This window comes from Oncorhynchus nerka, linkage group LG22 (genome assembly GCF_034236695.1).
Source record: "Oncorhynchus nerka isolate Pitt River linkage group LG22, Oner_Uvic_2.0, whole genome shotgun sequence".
Taxonomy (NCBI): Eukaryota; Metazoa; Chordata; class Actinopteri; order Salmoniformes; family Salmonidae; genus Oncorhynchus; species Oncorhynchus nerka.
In genome coordinates, this window is record NC_088417.1 from 21,500,646 (window position 1) to 21,515,595 (window position 14,950).

Genomic DNA, 14,950 nt, shown 5'->3' on the forward strand with positions numbered 1-14,950 from the left:
GCTGGCAGTAGGTGACCTACAAATAGTAGGAGCACAAAGGTGTGTGTTGATTCTGTCTGTCTAACAGACGCAGAACAAAGTCCATTCCCGCCCGGAGGCAGAATAAGACAATCTCTCTTTTTTTCTCCCTCACTTTGTTTTCCCTAGTTTTCGGCAGGAATCCAAATTCTTCATAACTGTCAGTAGATCATTAAAACCACAGCTGTGATACGCAAATCACATACAGTGTGGGGAGCCCACCTGACCCTCCCTACCACTCCCTCACACAGACCACACACTGTCAAACACAATTCCAAACCTAGCTCACCATACTAGCTCTTTAAACATGCTGTAGACTAACGCATGGAAAGAAACCAGCAGCATTTACCATTAAGAGTGATGGCTTACTTTACAGCAACGGCAGATAGCTATTTATTTGTTTTTTGGGTTAATCGGTTAGTCAGTTACACTGCATGTCTTTGTCACACAATGCACTTAAATTAGCTTAGAAATGTTACGTGAAATTATACAAAATGCACACAGTTGTTCAATCAGCTCTGGTTGGCCACCGTCTCAGCCAGTCAGAGATTAAAGAATCAATCAATGAGAAGACTGCATGCTATTGGGAACCACTCAGAAAGGAGCAAGGTGAGAACACACAGGGTGAGAGAGGTAAAACACAGTCCACTATACAGGCCACAACCACATATGCAATCTTAAGGACTAAAACAAACCATACCCCTAATCTAAGAGTTTTCATAAATGATCCAAATACTACCATGACTTTGTCCTGCTCGAGTACGAATAACTAGCCAATCAGATGAGAGACGAGTTGGTTATAGCCCGTGGCGTGGGCCTGTGTTACACTGTGTGTGAGGTCAGGTGAGGTCATGCAGATGTGGGGGGCATCCAACTCACCTGGCACAGGTGTGCAACCATTCTCTAGGAGCAGAGAGGCATGCACAGAGCGAGAGAGTGAGTGAGAGAGTGAAAGGACAAAAAAAGTGAAGGAAAGGGAGGAGAGATGAGAGATGAGCATCGGTGAAAAAACAGTGGAGTCAGACGCTGAATACCAAACTGAAGACAGAAAGAAGACCGTGTTGATGGGAGGATGGGGGAGAGGTGAGGAGGGGGGGAGGAGAGGAGGGAGGTACCTCTCGTTTGGCCAGGAGGACATTGGGGACGATGTGAGGGAGACAGCGACCCAACATCAGCATCACACTCTCCTCATTGTCTGCTATCCTCGACACCTAGAGAGAGAAAGAGGGGGAGAAAGAGTGAGTGAGTGAGTGAGAAAGAGGGGGAGAAAGAGTGAGTGAGTGAGAAAGAGGGGGAGAAAGAGTGAGTGAGTGAGAGAGAAAGAGGGGGAGAAAGAGTGAGTGAGTGAGAGAGAAAGAGGGGGAGAAAGAGTGAGTGAGTGAGAGAGAAAGAGTGAGTGAGAGAGAGAAAGAGGGGGAGAAAGAGTGAGTGAGAGAGAGAAAGAGGGGGAGAAAGAGTGAGTGAGAGAGAAAGAAAGAGGGGGAGAAAGAGTGAGTGAGAGAGAAAGAGGGGGAGAAAGAGTGAGTGAGAAATACCAAGACAGAAATTAGAAAAAAAATGCTGATGATATTTTGTTGATATGTCACTGCTCTGCGTATTAAAATGGTTTCAGTAGTAGTATACTATACTCTTAAGATAGCTGACACTATGGTCATGTGACCGTGATTAGGGGTGACCTCTGACCTCTGCACCCAGACGACTGTCAGCTGACATCTTACAGAAGGACAGCAGGGCCTGCTGGAATGCAGGGGACAACTTCCTGTGGATGAGAAAAGACAAAAAAATATGAGAGTGAGAGTGAACAGGAATCAAGATGCTCATTCCAGTCAAGATAGATGGACAATCAGACTGTTTATTACGGACCACTGGCTCCATCTAGAGGTCATTCTGAGTAACTAGACTTTATTTTCAGACTCACCTGTTGGGCTGGTCAAACACCACCGTCCCTCTGCTCTTTAGCTTGGCATGGGGTTGTGAAGAGGTGTGTGTAGGGTTACTGATGGTCTGAGTGGGGGGGGTGCTCTCAGTGGGGGGTTTATCAGGTTCTGAGGTGCCCCTGATATCCAGGTACTGACCGTTGTCCAGAAGGGGCTGGGGAGGGGTGGAGGAGGAGGGGGGGTTTGGCTGTGAGCCCTGGTCATGAGGAGGGGGGGACACTGTCCTTCTCAGGCTTTGGATCTCACTAGAGAAGAGAGGACAGAAACAAATAATATCAAATAGCTGTAAAGTTCTGAAGGATTGCAGCCAACTGAATAGGCCATGGGTGGACAGAGAGCTGACTGATGAAATGCCAGTTCAAAGGGTAAAGGTCACATGGTGTGGCAGTAACATTTTCAATTAGCATCCACCTGTGACCACATAGTGTAGTGTAGAGCCATTACTCCATCCTCTCCCAACGCATGCGCACAAGCACACACACGCACACACACACCTCTGTAGTTTCTTGATATAGTCGGCCAGACTCTGTTTCTCCTCGTTCAGTAGACTAATCTGATACTCCAACTCCTCAACTACCTCCGTCTGCTGCTGAAAAGAGGAGAGAGAGAGGAAAGAGACAGAGAGAAGCCACAGAGAGACAGAGGTAGAGACAGAGGAGAGGAAAGAGAGAGGAGACAGAGAGAAGCCACAGAGAGACAGAGATCGAGAGAGAGGAGAGGAAAGAGAGAGGAGACAGAGAGAAGTCACAGAGAGACAGAGATCGAGAGAGAGGAGAGGAAAGAGAGAGGAGACAGAGAGAAGCCACAGAGAGACAGAGATCGAGAGAGAGGAGAGGAAAGAGAGAGGAGACAGAAAGAAGCCACAGAGAGACAGAGATCGAGAGAGAGGAGAGGAAAGAGAGAGGAGACAGAGAGAAGCCACAGAGAGACAGAGATCGAGAGAGAGGAGAGGAAAGAGAGAGGAGACAGAGAGAAGCCAAAGATACAGAGATAGAGGAAAGGATTTTAGTATACATTGCCAAAGGAGAAAAGGTGTGTAGACTAAATCAATAAGCTCTGTACCCAAAATCACACTGGTATTGTAAACATTATGAGTGGCTGCAGGACACACATGATCACACCCATAATTTTTCTCCCTCTCACTCACCTGCTGTAAGAGATCAGATTTCTGGGTAATGTAGTTCCCAGTGAGCTCGCCTGACTCCACTCCCACGGCTACGTCCACGGTATTCCGCGGCGACGGAAGGGCGGAGCCACAGTTCCTGTAGATCTGTAATAGGTCGGGAGGCTTTGGAATGTTCAGGCCCACGTCGTCCCACAACTCAAAGTCCTGAACAACCGAAAAAGATGGGATCATGATTATATTTACTATATAGCATTTTGTGCCGCACTAAATGCACCCAGTTCAGGCCAACAACTCAAAGAAACAAGCATTACCTGGTCATCATTTTCATCAGAGAATGTGATGGCCGACAGTTTGTATTCATTCTTTAATAAATATTCATTCACAAGGAAATTTAAGGCTCGCTTCTCTAGTGGGCGGATAGGTTCCTGAGGAAGAGGACAGAGGGAAATAAACCATGAATCAACTTGAAAAGTGAAGTTTCTCAACAAACAGTGTTTTTTAAGAAACATTGTGTATTTGCTGCAGTGGTACTCCAAAAGTGAACTGCATACAGTTACTAGCAGAGTGTCTGGCCTACCTGAGTCTCAGGATGTGAACTGTAGTTCTTGTTTCTCTCCTGAGTGTCGCTTTCTAGAAAGACAATAAAGCAACAGAACAGATGAACCCTTCCACCGTTCAGTAAAACAGGGGAGGAGCTAGAGAGAATCTCCTAAGAAAGAGAGAGATGATAGAGGGATGAAATGGAGGAGTAGAAGTGTTAGGTACGCCACCTGCTGCCTGAGTCAAGTTGGTGCGTAGAGCCTGAATGGTCTCCTTGGCTTTCCGTAGCTCAAACTCCAGCACTGGACAGGAAGTGACATCACAACACACAGGAAGGAAGTGCATCCAACCAAGGAGAGGGAACAAACAAACAAAAAAATATGGCCATGAAAAATGAAACAAAAAGAAACAAAAAGGAGATTGATTTGAAATCAGGAGACATGCAAACTATGGGGTCTAATGAACGCATGCAGCAGAGGATCCTGGGATAGCGGACTAAGGAATAGTGTCTAAGGATTTACGTGTCTAAGGGTGCATCGAAAGAGTGTTAAGTGGCTACCTCTCCTCATCTCCTTTGCTTCTTCTGCACCGATCTGAACACCCAGGATAGATAGAAGCAATGTGGAGGATACTTTATGTGGATCTGCTTCCAACTATCCAGTTGTTTAAGATCAGTACAGACAGGAGGGAGAGAGAGCTGAAACCACTAATGGGATGCAGCCTAAATAATATGCTAATAGCTGTCTGACCAGGGATTGTACAAATCAATAGAAAAAAAACAGTGAGTTCCAGGCTATGCAAAATATTGGACTCTGCTCAAATTTGAAGTGGAGCTTTTTGATTTGTGGTTGGTCAAATGTTAATACGGTATACTATTAGGCCTAAGCATAGGATGGATACTATAGCCGCTACTTACATACAGGAGAAAAACTGACATATGGATTGTAATTACATTATGCTACATTGAGAGGGCTCTAAAACCTGCTGTAAGAAGTCTATCAAGGACCACAGTAGTGAGATTCAATCAAATAACAAGTTCATGAGCAGGGAAACACTCCACAGGTTGCTCTTCAGACATGTTGAAGAAAAGCACACAGGAGGAAGAGAAGCAATGGCGAGCAGAGAGGACATATTGCATGGCTGTGCACTGAAGATCTGCCGCTTCAGTAGTCTGACTCAGCGCCTGTTCAATTCTGTCCTAGTTAACGAGGTCCAGACAATACTTCCCAATGCAGATCAAGAGTACACAGGACGCAACAAAAGACAACAAAATGGAGAAAGAAACTGAAGAAACCCCCCAAAAAAAGAAGGAGAAAAAAAGAAGAAGCTGCAAGCTGCTAGTCTGGATGGAGGGTTGTCCCTTTATGGGCCGGGCTTGGATCAGAACAGCCTGAAAACCCAGAGTCAGACAGCTGGGGGCGACATGTTGGGACGACGGAGGAGAGGCAGGTTTCGGGAGGAGATGCCGAATTGGAGGGATGGAGGGAGGGCAGGATGGAGGGAGGGCAGGATGGAGGGAGGGCAGGGTGGAAGAGTAGAGGGTCTGTGGTTGTGGAGAAGGGACCACAGGCTTGCTCTGCTGCATGGTTCCTGGAGAATTGTCCAGAACTTTCATCTTACAAAGCTAAAGGGTTGGAATTGACATTTGGCATTTTGGCATTGAGAAAAGAAAACAGGCCAATTAACAGTCATATAAAGAGACAAGGTTCTATGTGGAGCAGAGTGTCCAGCTTTCAGTATATCAGTTATAGTCATTTGCATCATATTCACAGTACTGGTCTCTAGTCATCACATCATGTCTGGCTAAATATGGAGAACAAACACTAGAATAGGCTACATCATAGGCCTACACCGTTACAGAGAGATCTGTGGAGTGTAGCCCCTGGATGGATACCTTGGTCCTCTACTCGTCATCTTGGTCAGTTCATCCTCTCTGATCTTTAACGTACTCGTCGTCTTGGTCAGTTCATAGTCTCTGGTCTTTAACGTACTCGTCGTCTTGGTCAGTTCATCGTCTCTGGTCTTTAACGTACTCGTCGTCTTGGTCAGTCCATCCTCTCTGATCTTTAACGTACTCGTCGTCTTGGTCAGTTCATCCTCTCTTATCTTTAATGTATTCAGTCTATCCTCTCTGATCTTTAATGGATTCAGAGAAGATTAGCTGGTGGGTGTCGTGAGAAAAGCTTTTTTAAAAGAGTGTGAATTTTCACAACATCCAGTGACACTGACAGGTCCTTTGAGGGAAAATAACACTGTCTCAATTACATCTGCTGATTTATTTAAACCAGGATGGCTTAATAAGAGGAACATGGAATGGGTAGGTAACTCTGGAATGGAACCATAGTGATTTCATCATCAGTGAATCAAACAGGGCTGTAGATACACCATGACATCATAAAGAAAAGGTCCTGTATACTCTGTTGTCTGTCTCTCCCTTCCCCTGCTCTTCTCTGTCTCTCCCTTCCCCTGCTCTTCTCCGTCTGTTGTCCGTCTCTCCCTTCCCCTGCTCTTCTCCGTCTGTTGTCCGTCTCTCCCTTCCCCTGCTCTTCTCCGTCTGTTGTCCGTCTCTCCCTTCCCCTGCTCTTCTCCGTCTGTTGTCCGTCTCTCCCTTCCCCTGCTCTTCTCCGTCTCTCCCTTCCCCTGCTCTTCTCCGTCTCTCCCTTCCCCTGCTCTTCTCCGTCTCTCCCTTCCCCTGCTCTTCTCCGTCTCTCCCTTCCCCTGCTCTTCTCCGTCTCTCCCTTCCCCTGCTCTTCTCCGTCTCTCCCTTCCCCTGCTCTTCTCCGTCTCTCCTTCCCCTGCTCTTCTCCGTCTCTCCCTTCCCCTGCTCTTCTCCGTCTCTCCCTTCCCCTGCTCTTCTCCGTCTCTCCCTTCCCCTGCTCTTCTCCGTCTGTTGTCCGTCTCTCCCTTCCCCTGCTCTTCTCAGTCTCTCCCTTCCCCTGCTCTTCTCCGTCTCTCCCTTCCCCTGCTCTTCTCCGTCTCTCCCTTCCCCTGCTCTTCTCCGTCTCTCCCTTCCCCTGCTCTTCTCCGTCTGTTGTCCGTCTCTCCCTTCCCCTGCTCTTCTCCGTCTGTTGTCCGTCTCTCCCTTCCCCTGCTCTTCTCCGTCTGTTGTCCGTCTCTCCCTTCCCCTGCTCTTCTCCGTCTGTTGTCCGTCTCTCCCTTCCCCTGCTCTTCTCCGTCTGTTGTCCGTCTCTCCCTTCCCCTGCTCTTCTCCGTCTGTTGTCCGTCTCTCCCTTCCCCTGCTCTTCTCTGTCTCTCCCTTCCCCTGCTCTTCTCTGTCTCTCCCTTCCCCTGCTCTTCTCTGTCTCTCCCTTCCCCTGCTCTTCTCTGTCTCTCCCTTCCCCTGCTCTTCTCTGTCTCTCCCTTCCCCTGCTCTTCTCTGTCTGTTGTCCGTCTCTCCCTTCCCCTGCTCTTCTCTGTCTCTCCCTTCCCCTGCTCTTCTCCGTCTGTTGTCCGTCTCTCCCTTCCCCTGCTCTTCTCCGTCTGTTGTCCGTCTCTCCCTTCCCCTGCTCTTCTCCGTCTGTCTCTCCCTTCCCCTGCTCTTCTCTGTCTGTTGTCCGTCTCTCCCTTCCCCTGCTCTTCTCCGTCTGTTGTCCGTCTCTCCCTTCCCCTGCTCTTCTCCGTCTGTTGTCTGTCTCTCCCTTCCCCTGCTCTTCTCCGTCTCTCCCTTCCCCTGCTCTTCTCTGTCTCTCCCTTCCCCTGCTCTTCTCTGTCTCTCCCTTCCCCTGCTCTTCTCTGTCTCTCCCTTCCCCTGCTCTTCTCCGTCTGTTGTCTGTCTCTCCCTTCCCCTGCTCTTCTCCGTCTGTTGTCTGTCTCTCCCTTCCCCTGCTCTTCTCCGTCTCTCCCTTCCCCTGCTCTTCTCTGTCTCTCCCTTCCCCTGCTCTTCTCTGTCTCTCCCTTCCCCTGCTCTTCTCCGTCTCTCCCTTCCCCTGCTCTTCTCCGTCTGTTGTCTGTCTCTCCCTTCCCCTGCTCTTCTCCGTCTCTCCCTTCCCCTGCTCTTCTCTGTCTCTCCCTTCCCCTGCTCTTCTCTGTCTGTTGTCCGTCTCTCCCTTCCCCTGCTCTTCTCCGTCTCTCCCTTCCCCTGCTCTTCTCCGTCTCTCCCTTCCCCTGCTCTTCTCCGTCTCTCCCTTCCCCTGCTCTTCTCCGTCTCTCCCTTCCCCTGCTCTTCTCCGTCTCTCCTTCCCCTGCTCTTCTCCGTCTCTCCCTTCCCCTGCTCTTCTCCGTCTGTTGTCCGTCTCTCCTTCCCCTGCTCTTCTCCGTCTGTTGTCCGTCTCTCCTTCCCCTGCTCTTCTCCGTCTCTCCCTTCCCTGCACTTCTCCGTCTCTCCTTCCCCTGCTCTTCTCTGTCTCTCCCTTCCCCTGCTCTTCTCTGTCTCTCCCTTCCCCTGCTCTTCTCTGTCTCTCCCTTCCCCTACTCTTCTCTGTCTGTTGTCCGTCTCTCCCTTCCCCTGCTCTTCTCCGTCTCTCCCTTCCCCTGCTCTTCTCCGTCTCTCCCTTCCCCTGCTCTTCTCCGTCTCTCCCTTCCCCTGCTCTTCTCCGTCTCTCCCTTCCCCTGCTCTTCTCCGTCTCTCCTTCCCCTGCTCTTCTCCGTCTCTCCCTTCCCCTGCTCTTCTCCGTCTCTCCCTTCCCTGCTCTTCTCCGTCTCTCCCTTCCCCTGCTCTTCTCCGTCTCTCCCTTCCCCTGCTCTTCTCCGTCTCTCCCTTCCCCTGCTCTTCTCAGTCTCTCCCTTCCCCTGCTCTTCTCCGTCTGTTGTCAGTCTCTCCCTTCCCCTGCTCTTCTCCGTCTCTCCCTTCCCCTGCTCTTCTCCGTCTCTCCCTTCCCCTGCTCTTCTCCGTCTCTCCCTTCCCCTGCTCTTCTCCGTCTCTCCCTTCCCCTGCTCTTCTCCGTCTCTCCCTTCCCCTGCTCTTCTCCGTCTCTCCCTTCCCCTGCTCTTCTCCGTCTCTCCCTTCCCCTGCTCTTCTCCGTCTCTCCCTTCCCCTGCTCTTCTCCGTCTCTCCCTTCCCTGCTCTTCTCCGTCTCCCCTTCCCCTGCTCTTCTCCGTCTCTCCCTTCCCTGCTCTTCTCCGTCTCTCCCTTCCCTGCTCTTCTCCGTCTCCCTTCCCCTGCTCTTCTCCGTCTGTTGTCCGTCTCTCCCTTCCCCTGCTCTTCTCCGTCTCTCCCTTCCCCTGCTCTTCTCCGTCTGTTGTCAGTCTCTCCCTTCCCCTGCTCTTCTCCGTCTGTTGTCAGTCTCTCCCTTCCCCTGCTCTTCTCCGTCTCTCCCTTCCCCTGCTCTTCTCCGTCTGTTGTCCGTCTCTCCCTTCCCCTGCTCTTCTCCGTCTGTTGTCTGTCTCTCCCTTCCCCTGCTCTTCTCCGTCTCTCCCTTCCCCTGCACTTCTCCGTCTCTCCCTTCCCCTGCACTTCTCCGTCTCTCCCTTCCCCTGCTCTTCTCTGTCTCTCCCTTCCCCTGCTCTTCTCTGTCTCTCCCTTCCCCTGCTCTTCTCTGTCTGTTGTCCGTCTCTCCCTTCCCCTGCTCTTCTCCGTCTCTCCCTTCCCCTGCTCTTCTCTGTCTGTTGTCCGTCTCTCCCTTCCCCTGCTCTTCTCCGTCTCTCCCTTCCCCTGCTCTTCTCTCTGTCTGTTGTCCGTCTCCCTTCCCCTGCTCTTCTCCGTCTCTCCCTTCCCCTGCTCTTCTCCGTCTCTCCCTTCCCCTGCTCTTCTCCGTCTCTCCCTTCCCCTGCTCTTCTCCCCTTCCCCTGCTCTCCCTTCCCCTGCTCTTCTCCGCTCTCCCTTCCCTTCTCCGTCTCTCCCTTCCCTGCTCTTCTCCGTCTCTCCCTTCCCCTGCTCTTCTCCGTCTCTCCTTCCCCTGCTCTTCTCCGTCTCCGTCTTTCCCCTGCTCTTCTCCGTCTGTTGTCAGTCTCTTTCCCCTGCTCTTCTCCGTCTGTTCCCTTCCCCCCTGCTCTTCTCCGTCTGTTGTCCGTCTTCCCTTCCCCTGCTCTTCCCCTGCTCTTCTCCGTCTCTCCCTTCCCCTGCTCTTCTCTGTCTCTCCTTCCCCTGCTCTTCTCTGTCTCTCCCTTCCCCTGCTCTTCTCTGTCTCTCCCTTCCCTTCTCTTCTCTGTCTCTTCCCCTTCCTTCTCTGTCTCTCTTCCCCTGCTCTTCTCTGTCTCTCCCTTCCCTGCTCTTCTCTGTCTCTCCCTTCCCCTGCTCTTCTCTGTCTCTCCCTGCTCTTCCTGTTCCCTTCCCCTGCTCTTCTCTGTCTCTCCCTTCCCCTGCTCTTCTCTGTCTCTCCCTTCCCCTGCTCTTCTCTGTCTCTCCCTTCCCCTGCTCTTCTCAGTCTGTTGTCTGTCTCTCCCTTCCCCTGCTCTTCTCTGTCTGTTGTCTGTCTCTCAGATTCTCGTCTTCATGTCCGCCACTCAGTCTCTGTCCGGTCAGAACATGACAGGTACGCCTCGTCTTACCTGCCACCCTCTCGTCCGACTCCCGGTTCCCGTCGTCAGAGTAACGAGCGAAGTCTAGAGAGTCCAATGTGCTGATGCTGCCCGCTCGGTCTGATGGGAGAGACATGGAAAGCAATCAATCAATGAATATTTTATTTCACCTATATTTAACCAGGTAGGCCAGTTGAGAACAAGTTCTCAATTCCTACTGCGACCTGGCCAAGATAAAACAAAGCAGTGCAACACAAACAACAGAGTTACACATGGAATAAACAAAACATTCAGTCAATAACACAGTAGAAAAATCTGTACACAGTGTGAGCAAATGAAGTAAGGAGGAAAGGCAATAAATAGGCCAATAGTGGCGAAGTAATTACAATTTAGCAATTTACACTGGAGTGATATATGTGCAGATGAGGATGCGCAAGTAGAAATACTGGTGTGCAAAAGAGCAGAAAAACAAAAACAAAATATGGGGATGAGGTAGGTAGTTGGTTGGATGGGCGATTTACAGATGGGCTGTGTAGAGCTGCAGCGATCGGTAAGCTGTTCTGACAGCTGACGTTTAAAGTTAGTGAGGGAGATATAAGTCTCCATCTTCAGGGATTTTTACAATTCGTTCCAGTCATTGGCAGCAGAGAACTGGAAGGAAAGGCGGCCAAAGGAGGTGTTGGCTTTGGGGGTGACCAGTGAAATATACCTGCTGGAGCGCGTGCTATGGGTGGGTGTTGCTATGGTGACCAGTGAGCTGAGATAAGGCGGAGCTTTACCTAGCAAAGACTTATAGATGACCTGGAGCCAGTAGGTTTGGCGACGAATATGTAGCGAGGGCCAGCCAACAAGAGCATACAGGTCGCGGTGGTGGGTAGTTTATGGGGCTTTGGTGACTAAACGGATGGCACTGTGATAGACTACATCCAGTTTTCTGAGTAGAGTGTTGGAGGCTATTTTGTAAATGACAAAGTCAAGGATCGGTAGGATAGTCAGTTTTACAAGGGTATGTTTGGCAGCATGATTGAAGGATGCTTTGTTGCGAAATAGGATGCCAATTCTAGATTTAATTTTGGATTGGATATGCTTAAAGTGAATCTGGAAGGAGAGTTTACAGTCTAACCAGACACCTAGGTATTTGTAGTTGTCCGTCCAGAGTAGTGATCCTGTAGTGATCCTGGACTGGCGGGCAGGGAACGGTTGAAGAGCATGTAGTTGTCCGTCCAGAGTAGTGATCCTGTAGTGATCCTGGACTGGCGGGCAGGGAACGGTTGAAGAGCATTTAAGAGCAGTTGGAGGCCACGGAGGGAGTGTTGTATGGCGTTGAAGCTCGTTTGGAGGTTTGTTAACAGTGTCCAAAGAAGGACCAGATGTATAAAGAATGGTGTCGTGTGCGTAGAGGTGGATCAAAGAATCGCCCGCCGCAAGAGCGACATCACTGATATATACAGAGAAAAGAGTCCGCCCGAGAATTGATCAGCCTGAGAATCAATGGTAAACAGCCTATTCATTAACAGAGCCTCCAGAGATTATTACAGTATTCACCTCATCACCTTGACTATGAACAGCTTGGGGGAAATCATAACAGAATATAAACCAAACACTATATGCGGAGACAGGAGAGAACATGGGGGTAGATTCAGCATCCAAACAGGTTAGTTTTCTATGCAATAGTCCATCCTGTTTTCAGAAACATACCTAAACAATACAAATGTAGATCTACAGTCGTGGACAAAAGTTTTGAGAATGGCACAAATATTAATTTTCACAAGGTTTGCTGCTTTCGGTGTCTTTAGATATTTTTGTCAGATGTTACTATGGAATACTGAAGTACAATTACAAGCATTTCATACGTGTCAAAGGCTTTTATTGACAATTACATGAAGTTGATGCAAAGAGTCAAAATATTGATGTTTTGTTCCCCGAGCCACTTAGTCATCACTTTTGCCTTATGGCAAGGTGCTCCATCATGCTAGAAAAGGCATTGTTTGTCACCAAACTGTTCCTGGATGGTTGGGAGAAGTTGCTCTCGGAGGATGTGTTGGTTCCATTCTTTATTCATGGCTGTGTTCTTAGGCAAAATTGTAAGTGAGCCCACTCCATTGGTTGAGAAGCAACCCCACACATGAATGGTCGCAGGATGCTTTACTGTTGGCATGACACAGGACTGATGGTAGCGCTCACCTTGTCTTCTCCAGGACAAGCTTTTTTTTTTTTTTTTTTTTTTCCGGGACAAGGCCCCAAACAATCGGAAAGGGGATTCATCAGAGAAAATGACTTTACCCCAGTCCTCAGCAGTCCAATCCCTGAACCTTTTGCAGAATATCAGTCTGTGACGGATGTTTTTCCTGGAGAGAAGTGGCTTCTTTGCTGCCCTTCTTGACACCAGGCCATCCTCCGTCTTCACCCCACTGTGTGTGCAGATACACTCACACCTGCCTGCTGCCATTCCTGAGCAAGCTCTGTACTGGTGGTGCCCTGATCCCGCAGCTGAATCAACTTTAGGAGACGGTCCTGGTGCTTGCTGGGCTTTCATGGGCGCACTGAAGCTTTCTTCACAACAATTGATCCGCTCTCCTTGAAGTTCTTGATGATCCGATAAATGGTTGATTTATGTGCAATCTTACTGGCAGCAATATCCTTGCCTGTGAAGCCCTTTGTGCGCAAAGCAATGATGACGGCACGTTTTCTTGCAAGTAACCATGGTTGACAGAGGAAGAACAATGATTCCAAGCACCACCCTCCTTTTGAAGCTTCCAGTCTGTTATTTGAACTCAATCAGCATGACAGGGTGATCTCCAGCCTTGTCCTCGTCAACACTCATACCTGTGTTAACGAGAGAATCACTGACATGATGTCAGCTGGTCCTTTTGTGGCAGGGCTGAAATGCAGTGGAAATGTTTTGGGGGGATTCAGTTCATTTGCATGGCAAAGAGGGACTTTGCAATTAAATTGCAATTCATCTGATCACTCTTCATAACATTCTGGAGTATATGCAAATTGCCATCATACAAACTGAGGCAGCAGACTTTGTGAAAATTAATATTTGTGTCATTCTCAAAACTTTTGGCCACGACTGTAGAATGTGATAACTCTTGTTTCAGTGAGTGACAGGGTTAGCTATCCTTCTAGTAACCTCATATGCCTGTCCAACGATATAGCCTACCATTCACTCCCATCTCAATACAGATAGCATATTGAAAGTAAAAGGAGAGATGACCATTCATTTTGTGAATAAGACTGAACTACCCTGTAGTGAGTATGAGTGTATGGTATTGAAAAGCTGAGCTATTCTTCCCTAAGGCCTACCCCTCCTCCTCTCCTTACCAAACCAGAGGGGATATTCCAAGTCCAGGTGATTACACTGCACCGGTCCTCCATCCCTCCCTCTCTGCAGTTCACTCATATCAAAGGAAGAGTGTGTGTGTGTGTAGGCCTACTCAAGCTCCATGTATGGTTCCAGGCCTGGCTAGCCTAACAGCTGTCTGACTACAGGAGACTCCTCACCTCTATACCCACTGACAGGGAGGTGAAGAACAGTGACACAAATTGTATTTTGTAAATTGTGTGTATGCAGAGCTCCCTTGCAAAAGAGACCTTGGTCCCAATGGGACTCCCTGTTCAAATAAAGTCTAAAAAACAGAGGCAATATAACAATAGATGTATTCTACAGCATTGATTATTAGGTACACAGACAGTGTAGGTCTACAGACTGAGATGTGGTGGTGCACGCACGCGCACACACGCACTACACACACACACACACACACAAGGTAGATGTGAGCGGGAGCTCAGACAGTCAGGCCAGAACAGAAACAGGTTGAGCAGAGCCAAACATCCCACAAAGTGATTCGTCAGCATCTCAAAACCCTGCAGCAAATCTGTGTCTGTGTGTTTTCTTCTCACTGCCTGTATGTTGAAGTGAGGGATTTCTTCGAATGGATTAAGGGTGTGTGTTCTTCTTGATCTGTGTGAGCAAGTGTGTGCTTGACTGCATGTACCCTGCTAGTGCCAAAGAGAGCAGGGGTAGTAGGATATCCCTAAGCTAAGTCTTTCAAGGAAGAGAGTGGCTAGCTAAAAATGGAGCATTAATGCTAACACCTTAGTCTCTGATTGAGCTGAGAGTTGAGCAAGCAGACTGTAGCAACATGCTAATCAGCCAGCTACAGAGGAGAAAACAATGAGCTGGGTAGAGAGAAAGAGGGAGTGGGTGAGAAAAGCATTGTGTAAATGGGTGGTGGCATCCAGCTACTCTTGCTCGATGAATAGCCTAACCACCCCCTGAGTCTTCAGAACCTGAAGACTTGTATTAGCTCCTGGAATTAGGTCTAATGCTTAGGCTTCAGCTCAGTGGGCTATGGTGTTGAGTTGTGCAGCGAAAGGCCTGCTGCAGGTGACCAGAGCAGCATGCTAGACTTTTAAATTAGCAGAAAGCTAGCCAGATCATAGTATTATGGGAGTGCTAACAGCAACAAGTGACCATTATGATGCCTAGACCCGTATGAGACAGCGTCTTTACCCAGTGACCATGCAACACCTTTTCCAATAATTTCCCATATGCTCCCGACATGGTGCATGACACCTGTCAGTTTTAAATTATGTGGCATCAAATTAAGCTTCTAATATACAATGTTAGAACATCAACTGCCTCTTCTTTAGTTTTACTACTGGATCTTAAACCCTTCATGAACAAATCCATCAAATCAATGTGATTGTATTTGTGTACAGTCCTGACCAAAACCTGGAAAGAGCAAGCAGAGCGGACAGTGGCAAGGAAACCGTGCCTGGGCTGTAGGCCTATTGTCTCTAGTAGGGACAGGCCCTCAAGCTGTCCCCGTCTCTCTCGTCTATTTTCCTGTTTATCAGTGAAGTTAACATAATAGAGGACAGGCTGAGTTCCTCATCATCCTGTTCTTAAGATCAGATGTAGGAT

The 14,950-nt window shown here is 49.0% G+C and overlaps 1 protein-coding gene across 7 annotated transcripts in view; it reads right to left on the bottom strand.

Moving 5' to 3' along the window:
- Positions 1-14,950, bottom strand: part of relch (RAB11 binding and LisH domain, coiled-coil and HEAT repeat containing) — a 48,027-nt gene that overhangs the window by 30,528 nt on the left and 2,549 nt on the right. For 4 of the 7 annotated variants that reach the window (XM_029649171.2, XM_029649169.2, XM_029649168.2 and 1 more), the window contains exons 2-11: positions 10,048-10,137; positions 3,852-3,923; positions 3,659-3,711; positions 3,393-3,506; positions 3,103-3,285; positions 2,450-2,544; positions 1,937-2,200; positions 1,702-1,777; positions 1,134-1,229; positions 898-921 (exon numbers count right to left, since the gene is read on the bottom strand). In XM_029649171.2, coding sequence (XP_029505031.1) covers positions 898-921; positions 1,134-1,229; positions 1,702-1,777; positions 1,937-2,200; positions 2,450-2,544; positions 3,103-3,285; positions 3,393-3,506; positions 3,659-3,711; positions 3,852-3,923; positions 10,048-10,137 — 1,067 coding nt within the window. The remainder of the gene's footprint in view (positions 1-897; positions 922-1,133; positions 1,230-1,701; positions 1,778-1,936; positions 2,201-2,449; positions 2,545-3,102; positions 3,286-3,392; positions 3,507-3,658; positions 3,712-3,851; positions 3,924-10,047; positions 10,138-14,950) is intronic. The other 3 variants (XM_029649174.2, XM_029649173.2, XM_029649172.2) reach the window with 2 other exon arrangements.